Genomic DNA, 26,852 nt, shown 5'->3' with positions numbered 1-26,852 from the left:
AATCCATCCTCCCACCTCAGCCTTCTGAGTAGCTGGGACCACAGGTGCATGGCAGCATTCCTGGCTAATTTTTGTGTTTTTTGTACAGACAGGGTTTCCCATGTTGCCCGGCTTATGTGGTTCTTTAGCATAAGTTTTGATGTGTCTTGCTGTTCTCCTGTGCTCCTAACTCCACATGATTCTATCCCCCAAGTGGTGCCAGGTGACCACTTCAATCTCTAACCATGGCAAGACCTTTTTTTTTTTTTTTGAGGCGGAGTCTCGCTCTGTCGCCCAGGCTGGAGTGCAGTGGCGCGATCTCGGCTCACTGCAAGCTCCGCCTCCCGGGTTCCCGCCATTCTCCTGCCTCAGCCTCCCGAGTAGCTGGGACTACAGGCGCCGCCACCACGCCCGGCTAATTTTTTTTGTATTTTTAGTGGAGACGGGGTTTCATTGTGTTAGCCAGGATGGTCTCGATCTCCTGACCTCGTGATCCGCCCGTCTCGGCCTCCCAAAGTGCTGGGATTACAGGCTTGAGCCACCGCGCCCGGCCGGCAAGACCTTTTTGCTAATTTAAATACTCCAATTTGAGTTCCATTCACTAACCAGTAAACTCTCACATGAAAAATCCTGACCTTGTAACTCAATTTCACTTATTCATATAATCAGGTGGGCTGTTTTCCACAAGTAGATATTGTGGACATCAGACTTAAAAGCTTCAAATGGGTCTCCTAATCCAGAGAGTGCTATGAGAAAAAGATAGGCTGTAAAACTGTATTCCATTTCCTTCTCTCCTTTCAGTGGAAATAACTAGAATTGGAAATTACTTGCTTTGGACTATTTGTTTGCTGTTAGATAATATGAAGTTAGGTGGAGTTCATGGACTATTTATTTATTTTTAATGGACAAATAATAATTGTGTGTGCGTGTGTGTGTGTGTGTGTGTCTCTCTCTCTCTATATATATATATATTTTTTTTTTTTTTTTTTTTTTTTTGAGATAGAGTCTCGCTCTGTCACCCAGGCTGGAGTGCAGTGGCACAATCTCAGCTCACTGCAAGCTCCGCCTCCCGGGTTCACACTGTTCTCCTGCCTCAGCCTCCCGAGTAGCTGAGACTACAGGTGCCCGCCACCACGCTCAGCTGATTTTTTGATTTTTAGTAGAGACGGGGTTTCACCGTGTTAGTCAGGATGGTCTCGATCTCCTGACCTCGTGATCCACCCGCCTTGGCCTCTCAAAGTGCTGGGATTACAGGCGTGAGCCACAGCATCCAGCCAATAATTGTGTATATTTATAGGGTACAATGTGATGTTCTAATATAGATATACATCGTAGAAAGATTCAATCAAGCTAATTAACATATCCATCACCTTACCAACTTAACAAATTTTTGTGGCAAGAACATTAAAAATCTATTAGCAGTTTTGAAATATACAACACATTAATTACTGTGGTCACCATGCAGTGCAATAGATCACTAAAACTTAGTCCTTCAGTCTAACTGAAACTGTGTACCTTTTAATCAATATCTTCCTTTTCCCTATCACCCACTCACCCACCCCCCAGCCTCTGGTAACCACCTTTCTATTGTATCTATGGGATTAACTTTTTTAGATTCTGCACATAAGTGAGATCTTGCATTTGTCTTTCTATGCCTTGCTTATTTCACTTTGCATCATGTATTTTTTTGTTAATTTTAGAGCTAGAAGGAACCACAGGAATTATCTAAAATGGCAGCTGTGCCATAAAAAAAAATTCTGGAGGGTTTTACTGCATCAGCTATTTGAGATGGAATGTTTCTCCCTTTCTAAAATGAAGCATGATTGTGTCCTAACCACTGCTACTCATTAGCATGACCTAGGGAGCTTGTTAAAAAAATACATAGTTTATTGCCCAAACCTGAGCCTGAATCCCTGAGGCGAAGGCTGGTGCATATGTACTTGAATCAAGTTCTCCAGGCCACTCTGATGTAGTTGACTACTCATCCAGTGTTTGAGAACCACTAGACAAGCTCCTCTAAGATTACTTTCACCTCTGATAATCTGCAAAACATTTTCACTGTTAAAAATGTTAAGCCCGGCCGGGCGCGGTGGCTCAAGCCTGTAATCCCAGCACTTTGGGAGGCCGAGGTGGGCGGATCACGACGTCAGGAGATCGAGACCATCCTGGCTAACACGGTGAAACCCTGTCTCTACTAAAAAATACAAAAAAACTAGCTGGGCGAGGTGGCGGGCGCCTGTAGTCCCAGCTGCTCGGGAGGCTGAGGCAGGAGAATGGCGTGAACCTGGGAGGCGGAGCTTGCAGTTAGCTGAGATCCGGCCACTGCACTCCAGCCTGGGCGACAGAGCGAGACTCCGTCTCAAAAAAAAAAAAAAAAAAAATGTTAAGCCCGTTGGTTTAATTGTGCATCAGAGATTATTCTAAACCATTTCCTTCCCCTAAAATGCGATTGAAGTGAAAGCCAGGCAGCCTGTAGATCTCAGATTGTTGAGACCACACCCTGCTGCCCCTTGGGTACCTGGGTCCCTGCTCATTGTTTTCTCTGAGGCACCTTCCTGTGAGATTCTCCATTCACGAACTTTGCTGACTTAGTTGGCTAAGTTACAGAAGGCACGGCCGGCCAGCAGTGCTGTGCTCCTCCCTGACTCTGCTGGCAGTAACATCCAGGGATTCCTCTCTCTAGGAGAAGGTGGCCCTGAGCCCTAAGAGTCACCCATATGGTAAGCAAGACCATGTGCTTCTGGGTTTTTTCACAGCTGGCTTTTTTTTTTTTTTTTTTAAGACAGTCTCATTCTGTCACCTAGGCTGAAGCATAGTGGTGCAATCTCGGCTCTCTGCAACCTCCGGTTTTTCTTGTGATAAAAGATCATTCCCAGTTCAGACCAGCCTGCAGCCTTCCCCGAATTTAGTCTCTTCACTTTGCACAGTGGAAATGTTTCACAGATTATAACTGAAGTGGGAGGCTGGGCACAGTGGCTCATGCCCGTAATCCCAGCACTTTAGGAGGCAGAGTCTGGCAGATCACCTGAGGTCAGGAGTTCAAGACTGGCCTGGCCAACATGGTGAAACCCCATATCTACAAAAATATAAAAATTAGCTGGATATGATGGTGGGTGCCTGTAAACCCAGCTACTCGGGAGGCTGAGGCAGGAGAATCGCTGGAACTCAGGAGGCAGAGGTTGCAGTGAGGTGAGATTGCACCATTGCACTCTAGTCTAGGTGACAGAGCGAGACTCTGTCTTAAAAAAAAAAAATGAAAAAATAAAAATAAAAAAGTCAATGCAGTGGGAAGTCCGTTTTGCCTCCCATGAATCCAGGAGAAAAATAAGAAGTTCATTGTCATCACCCTCAGCTGTGTTAACAACATAGAACACATGCACCTAAAATTAATAACTACTAAAATATGAACTTAGCCAAGTGTGGTGACACATGCCTACAGTCCCAGCTACTCAAGAGGCTGAGGCAGGAGGATGGCTTGAACCCGCGAGTTTGAGGCTGCAGTGAGCTATGATCGTATCACTGGACTCCAGCCTGGGCCACAAAGCAAGACTGCCTCAAATTCAAGAAAGTAAAAAGAAAAAATAGATGATCTTGTTCCTATAAATATTTGGTAAACTAATAAAACATGTATAAGAAGTATTCCACTGGAGAGTCAACATTTTATTTTCCCAAGTACCTTAGTATAAAAGGAGGCATCCTAATTGATAATAAGAAAAGATGTGGCTGGGCGCGGTGGCTCACGCCTGTAATCCCAGCACTTTGGGAGGCAGAGGTGGGCAGATCATGAAGTCAGGAGTTCAAGACCAACCTAGCCAACATAGTGAAACCCCGTCTCTACTAAAAATACAAAAATTAGCTGGGTGTGGTGGTGGGCACCTGTAATCCCAGCTACTCAGGAGGCTGAGGCAGGAGAATCGTTTGGACCCGGGAGGCAGAGGTTGCAGTGAGCCGAGATCACGCCATTTCACTCCAGCCTGGGGAACAGGGCAAGACTCCATCTCAAAAAAAAAAAAAAAAAAAAGAAAGAAAAAAGAAAAAAAGAGAAAAAGAAAGAAAGAAAAAAGAAAAGATCCAATAGAGAAACTAGCAGAGGACATAATAGACAATTCATAGATAAGGAAATAGGAGCAGCCAATAAATTTTGCCCATTAGACTGGCAAAAACTTAGAACACTGATAATATTGAATATTGGTCAAGGTGTGAGTAAACAGGGTTCCAAGACACTTGTGGGAAGGGACTTAGGAAAGGACTTAGCCTCCTGAGACAAACCAGAGTGAAATGGGGGTATAAATTGGTACAGCCACACTGTGAGGAAATTTGATGGTTTCTGTTAAGTATTCACTATACATGAGTCCTAGTATGCCTTAGCAATTTCACGTTTGTTATCCACCCTAGAAAAACACATGTTGACAAAGATGCTTATTTGCAAATGTTTATTGCAGCCTCCATGTATATGTGAATGAAATGGACAATGTATATATGGGGAATGGCTAAACTGGGGCATATTTATTCCATGGAATTCTATGTAGATTAATAGCATTAGAGATAGACCTACATGAATTGGCATGAAGACTCCAAGCTATTTAATGATGAAGAGGGCAAATTTCAAAACAAGACATAAAATATAAAACCCTTCTTATAAAATAAATAAATAAACCAATTTCTTTGTTTTTGTGGGCTCAGACATTTGAAAGTAAATGCACAGAAAAGTGTCTGATGGGATAGACACCAAACTCAGTGTGTCAATTACCCCCAGGATCAGAGAAAAGGGATTGGAATTGGGGATAGCAGTCCAAAGGGCATTCGGCTTTATAACATTTTAATTTTTTCACCAGGAGTATTTCTGTGTTACTCATCTTATTAAAAATTCACATAAGAAAAGGAAGCAGACACTGAGTATGGCAGGAAAAACAGCCATTAAGCTCACATTGTAAACCCCATTCTGCCAGTTACTGCTTTTGTGTTGTTGGAGGAAAGCCACGATAATCCTGACCTCATTATTATCGCAAGGCAAAGGGGATAATACTCACCTCAGAAATAGTTCTGAAGTCCACATAAAGAGGAGTATCAAATGCCATGTGAAATTAACAAAGTATTAATATGTGTAACCAAGGACATTAGAATGTAGAAATAAGACAAAAAAATGGTTCCTGTCTGTTATAAAAGTATCCCTGAGTAAAGCAATTGTTGATATCAAATCAGTTTCACTTCTGTGGAGCTACCTGGAATGGTGGTTAGGTCTTTATGCCAGCTTGGTTCCTTCCTTAGCTGGTGAGCTTAAACAACGCTGGCCCTTCCCCAGTCTGTCTCAAAATCACCATCTACAGAGTGAAGGGCATCTTTTAAGAGTACATCCAGCTCCAATCCTTGGTGATTCTGAGCAGTCACTCTGTTTTAAGTTGGTTATCTTAGAAAAGGCACATATAGGCCCAGTGTGGTAGCTCACACCTGAAATCCCAGCACTTTGGGAGGCTGATACAGGTGGATCACTTGAGTTCAGGAGTTCAAGACCAGTCTGGCCAAATATGGTGAAATCCTGTCTCTACTAAAAAAAATACAAAAAATTAACTGGGTGTGGTGGCAGGTGCCTGTAATCCCAGCTACTTAGGAGGCTGAGGCAGGAGAATTGCTTGAGCCTGGGAGGCAGAAGTTGCCATGAGCCAAGATTGCACCACTGCACTCCAACTTGGGCACTGGAGTGAGACTCTGTCTCAAAAAAATAAATAAATAAATAAATAAATTTTGAAAAACAAAAGAAAAAAGAAAAGGCACATATGAAAAAACAAAATTAAAAAAAAAAAACAGCTCACCAGGTGCTGCCTCCTTCAAGCAGGATTAGAAAATCTCCCTCAACCAGTGTCCTGCCAGTAGCAGGACATGTAGACATAGACCCCTGCAACTTTCAACCTAACAAAACCCTCCAAACCTCAAGTTTCCAGGATAAGACAAAGACAGTAAAAAAAAAAAAAAAAAAAAATTGATGAAAAGGCGAATGGTAGTTTTCTTACATCCAAACAAACCCATAACAAACCCAAAATAAAAGAGTGAAAGTGACAGGGACTGCTTTCATTCTGTAGATTGTTTTTTTCTTCCTTTTTTTTTTTTTTTCTTTTTGAGATAGAGTCTCACTCTGTCACCCAGGCTGGAGTGCAGTGGTGCGATCTTGGCTCACTGCAACCCCTGCCTCTCAAATTCAAGCGATTCTCCTGCCTCAGCCTCCCGAGTAGCTGGGATTACAGGCACATGTCAACACACCCGGTTAATTTTTGTATTTTTAGTAGAGACAGGGTTTCACCATGTTGGCCAGGCTAGTCACAAATTCCTGACCTCAGGTGATCCACCCACCTCAGCCTCCCAAAATGCCAGGATTATAGGCATGAGCCACCACACCCGGCCTGTAGATTGCTTCTTCAGTGTCTATAATGTATCAGGCGTGTAACTAGGTGCTGGAATATAACAAGCCACAAAGCAGACCTGGCCTCCGCTCATGGGGCCTGCAGAGTACCTGGGAAGAGAGGCAAGTGAGTGAGCATTTGCTATACAGTGACAAGTTTGCAGATGCGGGAACTCCAAGGAGGATGAGAACTCACAGCAGAAACACCTAAACTAGTCCAGAAGCTACAGGGTAGCCAGGAAAAGCCTGACTTAGGTAGGGACCTGAGGATGCATGGCACTATGGAGGAAAAAAAGGCAGAGACAATAGTATAATAAGTGTTTAGAGATGAGGAAATACGTTTGTTTTCCTTAAAATGTGGGTGTTTTCTCATGCACCATGTTGGAAAGGTTTCTGCACATACAAAGAGTCAAAACGTAGAAGAAAAAGTGTTTCACATCGCTAATCACTGGGGAAATGCAAATCCAAACCACAATGAGATAACACTTCATAAAATGGCTACTATCAAAAAGACAAAAAGTAACCATTGCTGGTGAGGACACAAAGAAAGAGGAACTGTCGTACACTGTTGGTGGGACTGTAAATTACTACAGCCATTATGGGAAACAGTATGGTGATTCCTTAAAATACCAAAAATAGAACTACCATATGATCCAATAATCCCACTACTGGGGATATATCCCAAAGAAAGGGAATCAATTAAAGAGATATTTGCACTCCCATGTCTATTATAGCACTATTCACGATAGCCAAGATAAAGAATCGACCTAAGTGTCCATCAGTAGATAAAGAAAATGTGGTATACGGCTGGGTGCAGTTACTCATGCCTGTAATCCCAGCACTTTGGGAGGCCAAGGCGGGTGATCGCCTGAGGTCAGGAGTTCAAGACCAGCCTGACCAATATGGTGAAACCCCGTCTTTACTAAAAATACAAAAATTAGCCAGCCATGGTGGCTGGCATCTGTAGTCTCAGCTACTCGGGAGGCTGAGGCAGGAGATGCTTGAACCTGGGAGGTGGAGGTTGACATAAAGCTGAGATCGCGCCACTGCACTCCAGCCTGGCAACAGAGCAAGACTCAGACTCAAAAAAAGAAAGAAAAAAAAAAGAAAGAAAGAAAATGTGGTATATAAACACAGTAGAATATTCAGCCACAAAAAAGGAATGAAATTCTGTCTTTTGCAACAACATGAATGGAAACAGAGTTTATTAATATTAAGTGAAATAAGCTAGGCACAGAAAGATAAATATTGCATGTTCCCACTCATACATGAGAGCTAAAAAAGTTGATCTCATGGAAGTGGAGAATAGAATGATAGTCACTGGAGTCTACAAAGGATAGGGGAGAAGGGGTATGAAGAAAGGCAGGTTAATGGGTACAAAAATACAGTTAGAACATGTGGAAAAAGGGAAAAAATACAATTAAATAGAAGGAATAAGTCCTAGTGTTTGATAGCATAGTGGAGTGCCTATCGTTATTAATAATTTCTCGTGTATTTCAAAATAACTGGAAGAGAACATTTGAAATGTTCTCAGCACAAAGAAATTTAAGTGTTTCAAGAAACGAATATCCCAATTACCCTGATTTGATCATTGTACATTGTATGTATATATCAAAGTAACACACATGTAGCCCATAAACATGTATAGTTATTATGTATCCATTTAAAAAAAGAAAAACATGGACTTTTGTAAAACTGCAAGGGCCGTTCAATACTATCTTGTCCTAGAAGCATAGATTGTGACAACTGGTCATTTAAAAAGCCAGGTCTCTCATTTCAAATATGGGAGAGCCAGAGCAATTTAGACATATTCCCAGTGTCAACAGTTAGTGCCCAAAACGCAGCTGCAGTGCAGGCCAGAACACGTGGCCCTATACCACCAGGATGCAAAGAACTTCACTGGCCAAAACTGAGTGTGTACATTTGTATCATCCAAAACCCAAAAACAACGTGCAGAAAAGAAACCTTACCATAAAGCCTCACTCCAGCAAAACAAAACGAAAGCAAACAAACACTTCTAAAAACAGAGGGAATGGTAAGAATTATCACAGCTCTCACCAGAACAAATTCTCCTGGCTTATTGATTATATGAATAACACCCATAGAGGAAATCTCTTTTCCCCAATTTATCTAACCACTTATTTTAGTGTCTCTTCTTCAGTTGCCATTTCTAATACAAGCCCAAATTACCCCAGCCTAAAACCCCCAGACCAGTCTCTGGATATAAACCTCTGCATAACAAGGCAGGACAGAGACCCTCCACAGAAGGAAGCCTGGTAGGGAGAGGGGAGGGATGCAGAAATGAAGTGAGCTTCCGCTTTACTGAGGCCCAAACCAGTGCATGGAAATCCATCACACAATAGCAAGTCCTCCAATAACTTCTACATAGAAGGTTTCAGAACACTTACTCAGATAAAGCCACGAAAACTCCAACACCAGCCAGAGAATGAGAGGTTCTTTGGACATTTTGATGGTTGACCGGACCCTGGAGTCTGTCTATCTATCCAAAGCCCAACCTCTTATATCCCAGTTAATGCTGACAGGGTGGGACTCTTTAGTTTCATTTCTCTTTTTGCCTCATAATCTTCCCTTTCTCCTGTCCTACATGGCTTCCCCCAGTTGGCGATGCATGATGAAATGTGCTGAGCCCTTTTCTCCTGGTGACTAGTGTGTGTGTGGAGGGATGGCGTGGACATACTTGTGCTTCTTTGTCCACGTGTATAGTGGATTTCCTATATGTGCACGAGCATCCGTGCATGTGCTGGTGCAAATATGCCTGTATAACCTGTGCACGTGCCACAGATGTCCCAACTGCTGTACAGCCTGTCACAAAATGCAATTGACTCTCCACACTGGCAAGTGTTACATGTAGATTCCTCGTGGGGCCAAAGCACAGTTAGACCGAAAGTTACCTCCATTCCCATTCTAGGTTCTCCCTCACCCTGTCCCCTGGCCTCCTTGCCCTAATAATGGAGAAAGAAAATTGAGGACAGGCACAGTGGTGCACATCTGTAATCCTAGCACTTAGGGAGGCCAAGATGGGAGGATTGCTTGAGGCCAGAAGTTTGAGACCAGCCTGATCAACATAGTGAAACCTCATCTTAATATTTTATTTTTAAAATGTTTAATAAAAAATTTATTTTATTTTTTTTTAAGTTTTAGGAAGACACTGAAGCCCAGAACTTCCTGATTCCAAAGATTATGGTTAATCACTACATTGTCCTTCAACCTGTGACCCTTTGGGTACTGTGTCCATATGACCAAGCCTACCTGTGGCTAGCTCCTACTTAGTACCAGAGAGAAAATATAAGAATGCACAAATATTCTAGATTTTTTAAAATCCTCAATTGATTGTAACCAGCCAACAAACCTCAAACATTCAACATTGCTTCTACTGAAGGTATCAGTGAAAAATCTAAATATCAGGTGAGGTTCTAGACCCAGAGAAGCCAGACTAACATGGGAAGGGATGAAAATAAGGGGGATTCAGAGTGAATCTTCCCACTGAATGCCCACAGAACCAAGGGATCCTTTCCCCATTCTATCCCCAGGAAACTGGAGGATTTAATCTCTGGATAAACTAAATGGTCCCAATAAAACATTTTCAGATATTTATATTTTTGAGTGTTCCCCAACAAAACCACTCAACCCTCCTTCAATAAGTTCATCAGTGCATAAGCTTCAGCCCTGCATGCAGAACTTTTAATTAGTTTTTAGTGTCACTTTCAGATATGAACAGATAACCAGGGATCATCAGACATTTGAGGAAAGCATTTAACATAAAAAAGAGACAAAAATAGCAGGGAGCACTAAAGAGAACTTCAAAAAAAATTTAAAGAGCTAATATTTTCTCAGAAAGATTTTACATTCATGAAAAAGAACACAGACATTATAAAAATGAAAAATTAGAGAATAGAAAAGAACTCTCAGAAATTAAAAATATTATACCTACCCCTGAATTTTATGGAAGGTTTGAAAAATAAAGTTAAGAAAATTTGTTAGAAAGTATAATCATCTACAAAATCAAAGCACTAGAATTGTTTCAGAACATTAAAAAAGAAAACAGAGGAGAGGAAATTTCTAAAGAAATAATAAAAGAAAGACTCTCGCAACTAAAGGACATGACTCTCAGTATTGAGAGGGTCAATCAAATGCTAAACTCAATGAATAGAAATATCCCCACAAAGCAAGACATTATCATGTAATATGAGAACATCAGACGTAAAGAAAAGATACGAAAAGACTCTAGAGATAAAGAACAACACATTGCACTGAATGGATTCGGAATTAGAATGGCATTGGTGTTCCAAACAATAAAGCTAGAAAATAATGCATGAATGCCTTCAAAATTCAGAGGGGAGGCCAAGTGTGGTGGCTCACATCTGTAATCTCAGCACTTTGAGAGGCCAAGGTAAGTGGATCACTTGAGTCCAGGAGCTCCAGGTTAGCCTGGACAACATGGTAAAAACCTGTATCAGCTGGGCACGGCGGCTCACACCTGTAATCCCAGCACTTTGGGAGACCAAGACAGGCAGATCATTTGGGTCAGGAGTTCAAGACAAGCCCAGGCAACATGGCAAAACCCAGTCTCTACTAAAAATACAAAAATTAGCTGGGTATGGTGGTACACGCCTGTAATCCTAGCTACTTGGGAGGCTGAGGCAGGAGAATCACTTGAACCCAGGAGGCAGATGTTGCAGTGAGCTGAGATCGCGCTACTGCACTCCAGCCTGGGTGACAGAATGAGACTCCATCCAAAAAAAAAAAGAAAGAAGGCCGGGCGCGGTGGCTCAAGCCTGTAATCCCAGCACTTTGGGAGGCCAAGACGGGCAGATCACGAGGTCAGGAGATCGAGACCATCCTGGCTAACACGGTGAAACCCCATCTCTACTAAAATACAAAAAAAAAAAAAACTAGCCGGGCGAGGTGGCGGGCGCCTGTAGTCCCAGCTACTCGGGAGGCTGAGCCAGGAGAATGGCGTGAACCCGGGAGGCGGAGCTTGCAGTGAGCTGAGATCCGGCCACTGCACTCCAGCCTGGGCGACAGAGCCAGACTCTGTCTCAAAAAAAAAAAAGAAAAAAAAAAAAAGAAAAAAAAGAAAAAAAGAAAAAGAAAAGAAAATCTGTATCTGCCAAAAATATAAAAAATTGGCCGGGTGTGGCAATGCGCACCTGTGGTCCCAACTACTCCAGAGGCTGAGGTGGGAGGATTGCCTGAGCCCGGGAGGTGGAGGTTATAGTGAGCTGAGATTGTGCCACTGCACTCCAGCCTGGGAAACAGACAGAGACCCTGTGTCCGAAAAAAAAAAAAAAAAAAAATCCAGAGGAGAAATTTATTTTCAACCTAGAATCCTACCCCCAGACAATCTATTTCTCAAATGTAAGAGCATAATAAAGGCCTTTTTGGACACAGATTCAAAATTTACTTACCATACTTCCTTTCCTAGGAAGTTATGGAAGGGAAATCTGTAGCAAAACAGGAGAAATAACCAGGAAAGAGAAAGTAATGAGGTCCAGAAAACACATCTAACTCCAGGGAAGAAAAATTTCACAAAGAAAACTGCAGAACAGTCCTAGAGGGGAACTGTTTCACTGCATCACAAACCACCCCAAAACCTAGTGCCTGAACAATATACTTTTCATAATTCCCTGGGATGACAGTGTTCAGCTGGGTAGCTCTCACTTGGTGACAGTGGCTAGAGCTGCAGCTATCTCAAAACTAGATTGGACTATTTGTCCAAGATAACTTTCTCACTCACATGACTGATCATCCAAAATGACATTTTTAGCTAGACTCACATGTCTAGCAAATTAATAGAATGGCTAGAAGAGGTAGGGGCTGGAATGACAACTCTCTCTCTCCACATGACCTTTCTACATGGGAACTTGGGCTTCCTTATAGTATGGCAGTCTCAGAGTAGTTGGATGTTTTACATAGCATCTGGCTTTCTCAAAAATTAGTATTCCAACATGCTCAGGAATAATCCACAAAGGTTCTCATGACCCAGCCTTAGGTGACATTCAGTATCATTTTTACCGTACTCTATTGGTCAAAAGGCAAATTATAAAGCCATCCCAGAGAATTCAAGAGGAAGGAGCAATACAAGGATGTGAATACGAGGACATGTGGTTCATTGGGGTGGTAGGGGAAGCATCTTTGGAGAATAATTACTTTAATAACCAACTCAGGCTGGGGCAGAAGAGCAGAGGAATAAGCCTTGGGGTGGTGGTAGTGAGTGTTACGAATGAGCTCATGTACTTAGGTATTTTGAAAATAAATTTGATAGGTGTTTGGCAGATATGATGGAATACTTGGGATGATTTTTTTTTTTTTTTTTTAGACAGGGTCTTGCTCTGTTGCCCAGACTGGAGTGCACTGGTATGAACATGGCTTAGTAAAGCCTCAACCTCTGGGCTCAAGCAATCCTGTTGCCCCAGCCTCCCAAGTAGCTGGAACCACAGGTGTATGCCTCCACACCCAGCTAATTTGTTTAAATTTTTGTTTTGCCACGTTGCCCAGACTGGTCTCAAACTCCTGGTCTCAAGTGATCCTCCCATCTCAGTCTCCCAAAGTGCCGGGATTACAGGCATGAGCCACTGCTCACAGCCGTGGGATGAATTTTTGATGGATACTTGGGAAATTAAGAAAAAAAGACAATGAAGGCCGGACGTGGTGGCTCACGCCTGTAATCCCAGCACTTTGGGAGGCCGAGGCAGATGGATCACGTGAGGTCAGGCATTCCAGACCAGCCTGGCCAACGTGGAGAAACCCCATCTCTACTAAAAATACAAAAAGTTGCTGAGTGCAGTGGCGCATGCCTGTAATCCCAGCTACTCGGGAGGCTGAGGTGGGAGAATCCCTTGAACCGAGAAGGTGGTGGTTGCAGTGAACCAAGATCGCACTACTGCACTCCAACTTGGGCGACAGAGCAAGACTTCATCTCAAAATAACAAACAAACAAACAAAAAATGCGATAATTATTACAACCAGGAAAGATAAAATTTTGTACGAGAAAAGAAATGTAATTATGGTGCACTTGCTAAGTGTGAAAGATATTAACAGTTACATACTGATAATAATGTAAAATCTGGCTACTGGCTTAATACACAATTTTTATTCTTATTTATTTATTTTTTTTGACACAGGGTCTCGCTCTGTCGCCCAGGCTGGAGTGCAGTGGTGCAATCTTGGCTCACTTCATGGAATACTTGGGACGAACCTCTGCCTCCAGGGTGCAAGCAATTCATGCCCCAGCCTCCCAAGTACCTGGGATTACAGGCACGCACCACAGCACCGGGCTAATTTTTGTATTTTTAGTAGAGATGAGATTTCGCCATGTTGGCCAGGCAGGTCTTGAATTCCTGGCCTCAAGTGGTCTGCCTGCCTCAGCCTCCCAAAGTGCTGGGATTACAGGCATTGCCCCGACTTAACACATAATTTTGATTTGACTACACTGGAAAAATTAGTAGAGAGGAAGTGGGGTTGGGGTGTAAGAAAGCTAAAGTCTATTCATCTTGACAGGGAGTCAACAAATAGTGTCTCAAATTGGTCAGTCAGACAATACCAGCATAAACACACTATGAGTCATATGAAGGTAAAAAAACAGAAGAACAAGCTCAAAAGAGTTTAATGCAAAGAAGTGGGAAATAAATTCACTATTTTTTTAGTTATAAACCTTTTACAACTTGACTATTAAAAACGCATATATTGAGGCCGGGTGTGGTGGCTCACACCTGTAATCCCAGTACTTTGGGAGGCCGAGGTGGGCATATCACTTGGGGCCAGGAGTTCAAGACCAGCCTGGCCAACATGGCAAAACCCTGTCTCTATTAAAAATACAAAAATTAGCTGGGTGTGGTGGTGTGAGCCTGTAGTCCCAGCTACTTGGGAAACTGAGACAGGAGGACCTCTTGAACCTGGGAGGTAGAGGTTGCAGTGAGCTGAGATCACACCACTGCACTCCAGCCTGGGCAACAGAGGGAGACCATCTCAAAATCAAATAAATAAATAAATAATATAATAAAATAAAATGGTTATACTGAGCATACCCAGCACCCACATCTTAATTCCTAATTCCATCCTCCCATGAAAAGAACCAGGGCATCTTGGAGAAATGGCTGATTCTAATACTGAGGCAAAAAACATACAGAATGAGCCTGGAGCATCCTGCAATGTCAGTAAGTAAAAACAAGAAAGTGCTAAAAATAATAATAAATAAATAAATAAATAAAATTTTAAAAAATAAAAGAAAATCCCACATTGATGGGATTATTTTAAAGGGCAAAGGAGATTATTAAAAGAGTTTCCAAAAAGCTTTGGCTCCATCTCAAAGCTGGAACAAACTGAGCAACAAAATAAATAAAAGAATACTGGGTTATAATCCAAAGTATAATATAAGTATCTGAGTCCATACTGATGGAAGTAAATTATTGAATTCATAAATAAGTAGGGGAGAATAGACAAATCTTCTGCCCAGAAGCATTATACATAATTTATGTAGATACTCCCTACTCAAGGAGATAAAGCCTAACTCCCCACTCTTTCAGTGTGGGTTTGACCTAGTGACTTCTTTCAAAAAAAATACAGTGGGGAATGGCAGGGCAGGAGTAGCTTTACAGTAGAGAAAACTGACAAATACTACCTCAGGCAGGCGATCAAGGTCAACATCAACGATAAGTTGAGTTGATAATATGTACCCTTGACATGATGTAATATAAGGGTCACTTTACCTCTGTGGACTTCCTCCTCAAAACCCATGACATTGAATCATGAAGAAAACAGGCAAAGTGAGGTGGCTCACACCTGTAATCCCAGCACTTTGGGAGGCTGAGGTGGGAGGATCACTTGAGCTCAGGAGTTCAAGACCAGCTTGGCCAACATAGTGAGACACTGTCTCTATTTTTAAAAGTTAAATTAAATAAATAAATAATAAACGTAATGTAGTATCCCAGGTGGGATCTTGGAACAGATAAAGGCCATTAGCTAAGAAGCAAGAAAATATAAATAAAGTATTGATTTTAGTTAATAACAGTGTACCAATCTTGATTCATTTATTTGATTTGATTTGATCATTATCATTATTTTTTGAGACAGAGTCTCACTCTGTTGCCCAGGCTGGAGTGCAGTGACATGATCTCGGCTCACTGCAACCTCTGCCTCCTGGGTTTAAGCAATTCTTCTGCCTCAGCCTCCTGAGTAGCTAGGATTACAGGCACCTACCACCACGCCCAGCTAATTGTATTTTTAGTAGAGACGGGGTTTCACCATATTGGCCAGGCTGGTCTTGAACTCCTGACCTCAAGCGATCCACCTATCTTGGCCTCTCAAAGTGCTAGAATTACAGGCATGAGCCACCTCGCTGGGCCAGTTCATTAATTTTAATAAATATATCACACTAATATAAGATGTTAATAATAGGGGAAACAGGTGTATGGTACATGAGAACTCTGTTGTATTATCTTTGATTTTTCTGTAAATCTAAAACTACTTTAAAATAAAATTCATTTTTAAAAATGCACATATTCCTTTGTTTTAGGAATGTAAATGTTAAAAGTAATCTAGTCTCTGGAGGAGTCAAACACTGGAAAAAGAGACTGAACGTGGTTGTCTCTTCCTAAGTTAGAGTCCAAGATCAAGCTTCAGAATATTCACAAACATCCTAATATTTGACGCTCAGTTTTTATTAAAGCATATTATTGAGAGAGTCCAAAGCAGTGCTGGGTATTTCATGTCTTTGCCACCTTCATTCTCTGCATTTGGAGATTTGCCTCTGGAGAACCAGACTTCCCTCATTCTCAGTCAACGCGGTTCAGGTGGCGTGGATTTCATTCTTGGGTGAAATTGGCCAAGGACAGGCAATTGACTCAAAGGAAGTCAAGGATACACAATCTTGAGATGTTTATTGTGACTTTTAAGAGATAAGGACCCTCTCTATTTTCCTCTGGTCTGAGCTGTGAGGAACTGAGCTGGAAGCTAATGGCAACAGTCTTGCCACCAACGAGGAAAGCCTACCTCATAAAAGAATCAATCAAGCAGAAGGCAAGCAGGGAAATAAAGCAAGTCTAGGTCTATGACATGAGTGGAATCCCTGAAACAAGGCACTTAAATGAGGCAATACATTTCCTTTTGGGTTTAAGTCAATTTTCATTGGGTTTGCAGTCATTTGGAATCTTAAATCTGGAAAAAAAAAAAAAAAAAAAAACCCTCTGCAAAGTGAGAATTTGGCTGGATGATTTTAAAGTTTTTCCTATTTTAAGAGTTTAGGACTGGGTACCATGGCTCTCACCTGTAATGCCAGCACTTAGAGAGGCCAAGGTAGGAGAATTGCTTGAGCTCATGAGCTTCAGGCAAGCCTGGGAAAATGGCGAAACCTCCTTTCCACAAAAAATACAACAATTAGCCAGGCGCGGTGGCATGTGCCTGTAGTCCAAGCTACTTGGGAGGCTGAGGCATGAGAATCACTTGAACCCGGGAGGCAAAGGTTGCAGTGAGGCGACATAATGTCACTGCACTCCAGCCTAGGCAACAGAGCAAGACCCTGTCTCAAAAAATAAATAAATGAATAAGTAATAAAAGAGTTTATACTATTATCTGGTCCAGCTACGTGCTTCACCAACACCTGACTCACCTCAACCTTTTAATCATTCAGCAAGTGCTTGTCAACCTATTATGCTTAGTTGTGAGAATTCTGTTAGGCCCTGAGAATAAAGACAAATAAGCATAGATTTTACCTTTACAGACCTGACAGTTCCAAATCTTTAAACAAAGAAGGGATTATCAGGCCCCATTACAAATAAAGGCAAGACGCCGGAGAAGATAAAAGACTATTATGTAATAGGCTGAAAATAGAATCCAGGTTTTCTGGATAAAGAGTCCTTTATAGTACCAATACGTTGCTTCTGGTGAATGGCATTGTTAAATAAAATCCCATTCATTCATTTTTATTCATTCATTTGTTCATCATCTGTAGCAAGGGTCAGCAAACTATGGCCCATGGACCAAATATACAGCCCAACACCCATTTTTGTTAAGAAACTTATTGCAACATGGTCACGTCCATTTTTTAGCATATGGCTTCTTTCACGCTACAATAATAGAGTTGAACGATTGCAACAGATACCATATGGTCCACAAATCCAACAATATTTGCTATCTAGTCCTAACAGAAAACATTTGCCAACCCATTGAGTTCATGCTATGTGCGGGCACTGTGCTAACGCCTGAGACTGTCATATCAGATGAGCCATTCTTGCCTTCAATAAGCTCACAACCTAGGCGCTAGGGAAATAGAAAAGGAATGAACATTCACTAAGCTGTGGCTATGTGCTAAGCACTGTGCTAGGTCTTACTCACATGTAATCCCAGCAACAAACCCACAAAGGAGGTATTATATTGTCACTATATGTACGCTGAAAGAGGGACTGGAAATCATTGAAAACTTAACTCGAAATACAGCTTTTCTTGCCTATATTTGAGCTGATTTCAGGACAAGAATAGAGGTTCACGCAAATTGCCCCAAGGAGGAGGTTACCCATGACAAGGGCACATGCAGTCTGGAATCAGCGCGTCATTAGGAAACATCAAGGTGTTACTTCCTCTGCTCTTTTCTGGGGTATCTCCTTCTGTCCCTCTCCGAACCTCTCCCCTGACTAGCTTTCTCATGAGGTCAGCTTTCTCATGGTCCTTACTATACACCCTAGCCCCAAATCCTCTAAGTAACCCTCAACCCAGCTCTCTGAGCTCACTCACTCTTTCTTTCAATTCTAAATGTCGGATTCCTGAGGGAGAACTTGAGCCACTCTGGTTCACATTTTCCAAGGTAGGCCTCAGATTGTTTTCCACTGGCTGCTCTCTGCGACTGGCTACCCTGAGATCAGCCTTACCCTGGAGAAGAAAGAGCCCACCGTGCAGAATGCCACCATTCCATTTGCAGTTTCAGCAATTGGGCTGTGGATGGAGTATGGTTGCTCAGAAGCGGCTGGGTTTGGTAGGCAATGACTAACAAATCTAATACAGATAGACATTTTTTATGAGTCTGTCGCCAAAACAATCCTTTAAGTCACTTAGGAATCCAGTCAGCTGGAAGGAACAGAAAGTCCAATTCACAGAAGCCTAAACATATACGGGGTTTGTTTTTTCTCTCATAAAAAGAAGCCTGGATGTAGACAGCCCAGGGAATCAAAAATATCATCAAGCACCCAGACTCTTTCTGTTCCTCCGTGCTGCTTTGTCACACCCTGGTCACAGGAGGGCTGAGGTACTTCTGGACATCAAGTTCGTGTTTGGGAAGGGCAAAGGGGAGACAGAAAGGCTTTCACAATGTTAGTCTTTGACTTTTTATTTGGGAAGAGAAGCCCTTCTCAGCAGACTTGACTTATCCAGAACTAAGCCACCAGCTTACCCTCAAATCTATTGTATGCAGCCATAAAAAGGAATGAATTAACAGCATTTGCAGTTTTATATATATATACATATACACCACAAATATACACCATATATATACACACACATATATAGATATATGTCTATATATACACACCATATATGTATATATACCATACCATATATATGTGTGAGAGTGTGTGTATATATGTGTGTGTGTGTGTGTGTGTGTGTGTGTGTGTGTGTGTGTGTGTATGGAATACTATGCAGCTGGCCGGGCGCGGTGGCTCAAGCCTGTAATCCCAGCACTTTGGGAGGCCGAGACGGGTGGATCACGAGGTCAGGAGATCGAGACCATCCTGGCTAACACGGTGAAACCCCATCTCTACTAAAAAATACAAAAAACTAGCCGGGCGAGGTGGCGGGCGCCTGTAGTCCCAGCTACTCAGGAGGCTGAGGCAGGAGAATGGCGTAAACCCGGGAGGTGGAGCTTGCAGTGAGCTGAGATCCGGCCACTGCACCCCAGCCTGGGCGACAGAGCAAGACTCCGTCTCAAAAAAAAAAAAAAAAAGGAATACTATGCAGCCATAAAAAGGAATGAATTAACAGCATTTTCAGTGACATGGATGAGAGGTCACTGGATGAGAGGTCACTGGATGAGAGGTGTGTGTGTGTATATATATACATATTTTATATATATACACACACACACACACACACACACACACACACACACACACACAGTTTCTTTATCCACTCATTGATTGACGGGCATTTGGGTTGGTTCCACGATTTTGCAATTGCGAATTGTGTTGCTATAAACATGCATGTGCAAGTGTACTTTTCAAGTAAAGACTTATTTTCCTCTGGGTAAAATTCTACCCAGTAGTAAGATTGCTGGATCAAATGGTAGATCTACTCTTAGTTCTTTAAGGAATCTCCACACTATTTTCCATACTGACTGTAGTAGTTTACATTCCCGCCAGCAGTGTAGAAGTGTTCCCTGTTGACCACATCCATGTCAACATCTACTGTTTTTTGATTTTTTTATTATGGCCATTCTCACAGCAGTAAGGTGGTATCACATTGTGGTTTTGATTTGCATTTCCCTGATCATTAGTGACACTGAGCATCTTTTATATGATTATTGGCCATTTATTTGTGTATCTTCTTTTGAGAATTGTCTATTTATGTCCTTAGCCCACTTTTTTTGATGGGATTGTTTTTTTCTTACTGATTTGTTTGAGTTCATTGTACCTTCTGGATCTAGTCCTTTGTCAGATGTATAGATTGTGAAGATCTTCTCACGCTCTGTGGGTTGTCTGTTTATGCTGCTGACTGTTCTTTTTGCCATGCAAAAGCTCTTTAGTTTAATTAAGTCCCAGCTATTTATCTTTGTTTTTATTGCATTTGCTTTTGGGTTCTTGGTATGACTGATTTAGACCAATCAGGCCTATGCCTTCAGCCTGGGGCAGGGATCTTCAGATCAGGAGATGAAACATGCTGGTTCCCTGAAGAAAATTAGAGTTCTATTAGCAGAAGAAAAGGCTATTGCCTGAGCAATGGATGGCAGAGCACAGAGACCAAGTACTTACAACCCTGTGGCTGATTCAATGCCAGGCTTCTAATAGATAATGGAAACCTGATGAGTGAATGAATGAGTGAACATTTTGACTCATTAAAAGGAGAAAATAATACAAAGTGGAAAGAAGGTAAGGGTAGCTGTTAGAAGAGGTAAATATTTCAGAAATCTTTATGAGACCCTGTTTCACCTCTGAAATTTATTTTCTTTATTTGTAAAAAGGGATTGAATAATGCCTTCAGTGTAGAGTCTATTTGAGAATTAAACGAGATTACTTATGGGCAAGTTCTTTGAGGTCATAAAGACATAGGAAAAAGTTTTCAATTTATAAGCAAAGGAAAAAAGATGGGAAGAAGCTGGCATGAGTCAATTGGCCTCATAAATCAACCTGACATAGGGAGGATCCACAAATAGAAAAGGAGAAATGGAGCTTGGGTGGATACTTGTTGCAATTGGGTCAAAAAGTCATTATTACATTAGTTTTGCTCTCGGAAGAGGAAAGAGTTTCCATCTGAAGAAATACAGAAAGTACTGAAATCTTGGAAATCCAACTTTTATTTCTGGGGAAAGTCAGACCTTTGTTAAGAAATAGAAAGTGGACCGTACATGGTGGCTTATGCCCATAATCTCAGCAACTTATGGAGGCTGAGGTGGGAGGATCGCTTGAGTCTCGGAGGTTGAGGCTGCAGCAAGCTATGATTGCACCACTGCTATCCAGCCTGGGTGACAGAGCAAGACCCATTCAAAAAAAGAAAAAGAAACAGAGAGTGAGAAGAAAAAAGGAAAGAAAGAAAGAAGGAAGGAAGGAAGGAAGGAAGGAAGGAAGGAAGGAAGGAAGGAAGGAAGGAAGGAAGGAAGGAAGGAAGGAAGGAAGGAAGGAAGGAAGGAAGAAAGGAAGAAAGGAAGGAAGGAAGGAAGGAAGGAAGAAAGAAGGAAAGAAAGAAAGAAAGAAAGAAAGAAAGAAAGAAAGAAAGAAAGAAAAAGAAAGAAAGAAAGAAAGAAAGAAAGAAAGAAAGAAAGAAAGAAAGAAAGAAAGAAAGAGAAAAAGAAAGGAGAAAGAAAGAGAAAGAGGGAGGGAGAGGAAGAAAGGGAGGGAGGGAGGGAGGGAGGAAGGAAGGAAGGAAGGAAGGAAGGAAGGAAGGAAGGAAGGAAGCAATTGAAAGTGGAAGAATTGGATGTAAGAATGAAAAAGCACAGCATTAAACTCCCCTGGAAATATCCTGGTTGGTGCAAATATAGTGAAGTCACTTCTTCCAGGTGCCACAGTGTGGAACCTCAGACAAATATAAATGACTGCCATTGGCAATTGAGTTTAACTGGATTTCACATAGCCTTAGTAAGAGTTATTTTTACAAATATTCTAGTTATCTTCTAGGCACATAAAAGAGTAACATGCCCCATCGCCATGATGTTCATTATGGACACATGACTGGATTTGCCAAGTGCGTGTAAGCAAAAGTGTCATGGACCACTGCAGGTGGAAGCCTAAAAGAATTGGTGTACATGTTTCCTTAGCCTGGCTTCAAATAGTGAAAGACCCCAAGCCTGGGTCTTTGATTATGAATGATGTTAAGTAGAGCCCCACCCTCCATCCCTATGATCCTCAATGGAAACATGTAAAAATAAAAAGCAAACTTTGTTATTCTTTTTTTTTTTTTCCTGAGATGGAGTCTCGCTCTGTTGCCAGGCTGAAGTGCAGTGGCGCTATTTCAGCTCACTGCAACCTCTGCTTCCCGGGTTCAAGTGATTCTCCTGCCTCAGCCTGTAGCTGGGACTACAGGTACACGCCACCACGCCCAGCTAATTTTTGTATTTTTAGTAGAGATGGGGTTTCATCATGTTGGCCAGGATAGTCTCGATCTCATGATCTCATGATCCACCAGCCTCGGCCTCCCATAGTGCTGGGATTACAGGCGTGAGCCACTGAGCCTGGCCCAAACTTTGTTATTCTAAACCACTAAATTATTGTTTGTTTAACCACAGCATAATCTTACGTATCCTGATACCTCAGTCACGTGGAACCAGTAATGAGAAGTGGTTAAGAACATTCTTTGCAGTGAGACAGTCTGGGATCAAAGACTGACACTAGGCCGGCTGTGGTGGCCCACGCCTGTAATCCCAGAACTTTGGGAGATCAAGGCAGGCAGATTGCTTGAGCTCAGGAGTTCAAGGCCAGCCTAGGCAGCATAGCGAAGACCCATCTCATTATTTAAAAAAAAATTAAAAGGTTCTGACATTAGCTACATCTTCAACCATTCTGCACCCTTCTGCCTGGCTCCCATACCTCTCTCAGTCCAGAGCTGTGGTTCTCAGATCTGGTTACATCTTAAAATCACAAGAGGGGTGCAGATTCTACCCCCAGACATGACTTCATTGGTCTGGGCTGGGGCTTAGGCATTAGTAATTTTTTAAGCTTAAATGTATAGCTAGGCCTGAGAACCACTTGCCTAAAATTCCCTACTCTTATTTAATTGGTTCACCCTTCAAAACTTGGACTGAATCTTCTCCAACATATCTTCTTAAATGCAAGTTCCTACTGGGACTCCAGTGGGAGCTCCTGGGCACACTTTATCTCTATAATTAGAACATCGTATTAAGATTATCCATTTTCACTTTTTTTTTTTTTTTAGATGGAGTCTTGCTCTGTTGCCCAGGCTGGAGTGCAGTGGTGCAATCTCGGCTCACTGCAACCTCTACCTCCCAGGTTCAAATGATTCTTCTGCCTCACTCTCCCCGAGTAGCTGGGATTACAGGTGTGCACTACCACTCCTGGCTAATTTTTGCATATTTAGTAGAGACAGGGTTTCGCTATATTGGCCAGGCTGGTCTAGAGCTTCTGACCTTGTGATCCACCCACTTTGGCTTCCCAAAGTGCTGGGATTACAGGCGTGAACCACCATGCCCGGCCTTCATACCTATTTTCTCACCACAGTGTGATCTCCTGGAGCACAGGAACTGGACTGGAATCATCTCATAGCCCCAGCACTTAACATAGACCCTGCCATCATATATCAAGGTATATATCCAATAAATACTTATTGATCTCAACAGAGAAAAGACCACTTGATTAAAAATTAAGAAACCATTGATGACCTTTGAGAAAATAGCTTTAAGGGATGGGTGGAAGAAATGACCATTGTTGGCCGGGCGCGGTGGCTCACGCTTGTAATCCCAGCACTTTAGGAGGCCGAGGCAGGCAGATCATGGGGTCAGGAGTTCAAGACTAGCCTGACCAATGTGGAGAAACCCCATCTCTACTAAAAATACAATAATTAGCTGGGCATGGTGGCGCGCACCTGTGAAAAAATAAAAGTAAATAAAAGATAAGATCAGAAACTGTCAACAGGTGCGTTTCAGCAGAAAAGTAAAATTATTTTAGGATTCAAAATGGGAGACGGAGGTGGAGAAAAGAGCACAGGTGTACAAAATGTCAAATATGGTTATTTTTATGTGGTAGGATTTGGGTGGTGTGTTTTTTTCACTCCAGCAGTTGCTAAGTAATAGATAAATAGATCTTCCTTGAGTGAGTTAATGCATGTATTTTCTTCACAGGTGTAGAACTAAGTTCATCATACGTCTTAAGGCACAACGTCACCGTGGGTCTGTTAAGCCTCCTCAGATTTTCCCTGATATCGCAATACATACTCCAAATTTTTGCTAAAGTATTAAATCAATGTCATTAGATATGTAAGCGTCCTTGAAACATGCACAGTGTTGATTTGCATATTATGTTTTCAAATTACAAAATATTTTGCTATCCTTCTGCTTCCTTTTCCACCCAACTCTTTGATCGTAAAATCTAACTGTGTTACCATATGTATATTTAGCTTATAGCTCCTAATTGCTGCATAATATATAATACCACTTTGGACATATCCCCTATTTTATTCACCCATTCTTTTTTTTTTTTTTTTTTTTTAGATAGAGTCTTGCTCTGTCACCCAGGCTGGAGTGCAGTGGTGCAATGTCGGCTCACTGCAACCTCTACCTCCCAGGTTTAAGTGATTATCTTGCCTCAGCCCCCCGAGTAGCTGGGATTTCAGGTACATGACACCGTACCCAGCTAATTTTTGTATTTTTATCGGAGATGGGGTTTCACCATGATGGTCAGGCTGGTCTCAAACTCCTGACCTCAAGCAATCTGCCCACCTCGGTCTCCCAGAGTGCTGGGATTACAGGTGTGAGCCACCACACCCTACCTATATTCGTCCATTCTCTTAATGAGGAATACCTAAGTTACCTCCAACCTTCTACTAACACAAAAAAGGTTTCATTAAATAACCTCATACATGTCCTTGCATGGACCTGAGAAAGAGTTTATTAGAGTAGGCATCCAGAAAGGGAACTCTTACATCATAGGCTAGCCACACACTTGATTTCACTAAATACCATCAAATCTCTCTCCAGAGCAAACTGGCCAGCTTGACTCCAACTCCCTGCACATGAGAATTCTGATAACCCAGGTGTTGGCTAGCATTAGTATATCTCTTTATAATTTTTGCCCAGCTGATGGATGTAATGCATTGCTTTGTTGTTGTTCTCTCTCTTTTTTTATGATTTTGGGGGTTTAATGATTTATTCACATATTTGTGAACTGTTTATGTTTCCCCTTCAGTAAATTGACTTCTCACACTTTTGCCCATATTTCTATTTTTCTTCCTCTTCTCCTCCTCTTCTTCCTCCTTCTTTTCTTTTCTTCATTTCCTTTCTCTTTCTCTCTATTTCTGCATGGGTATCTGTATAATGTCTTCTCTGAACATTAAAAGTAATTTCTTCTACTCCATCATCCCTCTGTCAAATTTGTCTGTTGAATAATTCACTTAACTGAAATCCTAAATACTGATATATTAATGTTAGAAATCATCCATCTTTTTCCCATGGCCTCTGCTTTGGGGATCTTGTTTAAGAAATCTTGGCTGGGTGCAGTGGCTCACCCATGTTATCAGCACTTTGAGAGGTCAAGCTAGGAGGACCACTTGAGCTCAAAAGTTCAAGACCAGCCTGGGCAACATAGCGATACCCTCTCTGTACAAAATTTTAAAAAAATATTACCTAGGTGTGGTGGCAAGTACCTGTATTTCTAGCCAATCAGGACACTGAGGTGGGAGGATTGCTTGAGCCCAGGAGGTCAAAGCTGCAGTGAGCCACGATCACGCTACTGTACTCCAGCCTGGGCAACAGAGAAGAACTTGTGTCTTCTCTTTTAAAAAAGAAGAAAGAAAAAAAAATCCTTTCGCACTGCAAGATTACCATAATATTTGCCAATAGTTTTTCTATTAACTTCTTAGTTTTGCTTTCCCAATTAGTCATTAATCCCTCTGGAGTCCACCTTTGTATATAGTAAGAGGTAAGAATCTAACTTTATTTTTTCTATATAATAATATAGTTTTCCCACTACTTTCTGCTAAAAATCCATTTTTTCCTCATTGATATATGATGCTATGTCGATCATATGCGATGAAGGATATTGGATAGGTGGACAAAGGTATGTGCTGTATGCGTGTCCTATGCTGTTTATTCTAAGGCATTGGACTTTGTTCTTGCACCAGTATCTCATTATTTATTATGAAGGCTTTGTAACAAACTTCAGTATTAACAAAGAGTGAGTCCAATCCCTCCCACTGCCTTTGGTCTTTTTAAACAATTTTTAAAGCTATTTTATACATTATACTTCCATGAAAATTCCAGAGTCATCTGTTGAGTACCCCAAAAAATCCTATTAGCTTTTCTTATTGGAGTTTTCTTGACTGACCCAATTGACCCAAGAAGAAATGACATCTTTACAAATGTTAAATCATGCCATCCATAAACTCAGCATATTCATGTTTTCTTATGATTCTTAATGAAGTTTTAGATTTCTTGCCATAAAGGTTCTCTGCATTCTTGATAAGGTTAATTACTAATACTTTAGGCATTTTATTGCCAATGCGATTTGTATGTTATTTTTACATTTTCTAGAAAATTATTGATGAGATAAAGAAATGCTATATATTGACTTCTTAACTATTTTCTACTTTGTATTTAATCAGCATGGATTGCTTTTCCAAAAAGATTTTATGAAACAAATGGAAAAAAGAAAACACAGATGAAAAGTTTGCCTTTGCAAAGGAACAAGGCTATTTCTTCCTTTAAAATAAGAAGGACGGCCGGGCGCGGTGGCTCAAGCCTGTAATCCCAGCACTTTGAGAGGCCGAGACGGGCGGATCACAATGTCAGGAGATCGAGACCATCCTGGCTAACACGGTGAAACCCCGTCTCTACTAAAAAATACAAAAAACTAGCCGGGCGAGGTGGCGGGCGCCTGTAGTCCCAGCTACTGGGGAGGCTGAGGCAGGAGAATGGCGTGAACCCGGGAGGCGGAGCTTGCAGTGAGCTGAGATCCGGCCACTGCACTCCAGCCTGGGCGACAGAGCGAGACTCCGTCTCAAAAAAAAAAAAAAAAAAAAAAAAATAATAATAATAATAATAATAATAATAAAATAAGAAGGAGTGAAATAAGAAAGGGTAAAGATACAG

General features: G+C 41.7%; 1 protein-coding gene and 1 long non-coding RNA gene across 2 annotated transcripts in view; one reads left to right on the top strand and one right to left on the bottom strand.

The window, feature by feature from the left end:
- TIMD4 (T cell immunoglobulin and mucin domain containing 4) overlaps positions 1-8,930 on the bottom strand; it is a 44,213-nt gene extending 35,283 nt beyond the window's left edge. Inside the window, exon 1 of the mRNA XM_050793942.1 lies at positions 8,782-8,930. Within this exon, the coding sequence (XP_050649899.1) occupies positions 8,782-8,839 (58 nt within the window). The 5' untranslated portion in view covers positions 8,840-8,930. The remainder of the gene's footprint in view (positions 1-8,781) is intronic.
- A 1,779-nt stretch (positions 8,931-10,709) lies between these two features.
- Positions 10,710-23,977, top strand: LOC126956763 (uncharacterized). Its single transcript, XR_007726465.1, has 3 exons — positions 10,710-10,784; positions 23,269-23,352; positions 23,889-23,977. It is a non-coding gene; the product is annotated as an uncharacterized LOC126956763 (long non-coding RNA).
- Positions 23,978-26,852: the final 2,875 nt, after the last annotated feature.

The sequence above is a fragment of the Macaca thibetana genome, chromosome 6, assembly GCF_024542745.1.
Source record: "Macaca thibetana thibetana isolate TM-01 chromosome 6, ASM2454274v1, whole genome shotgun sequence".
Taxonomy (NCBI): domain Eukaryota; kingdom Metazoa; phylum Chordata; class Mammalia; order Primates; family Cercopithecidae; genus Macaca; species Macaca thibetana.
Note: the sequence above shows the minus strand (reverse complement) of the source record. Positions and strands in the feature narration are given on the sequence as shown.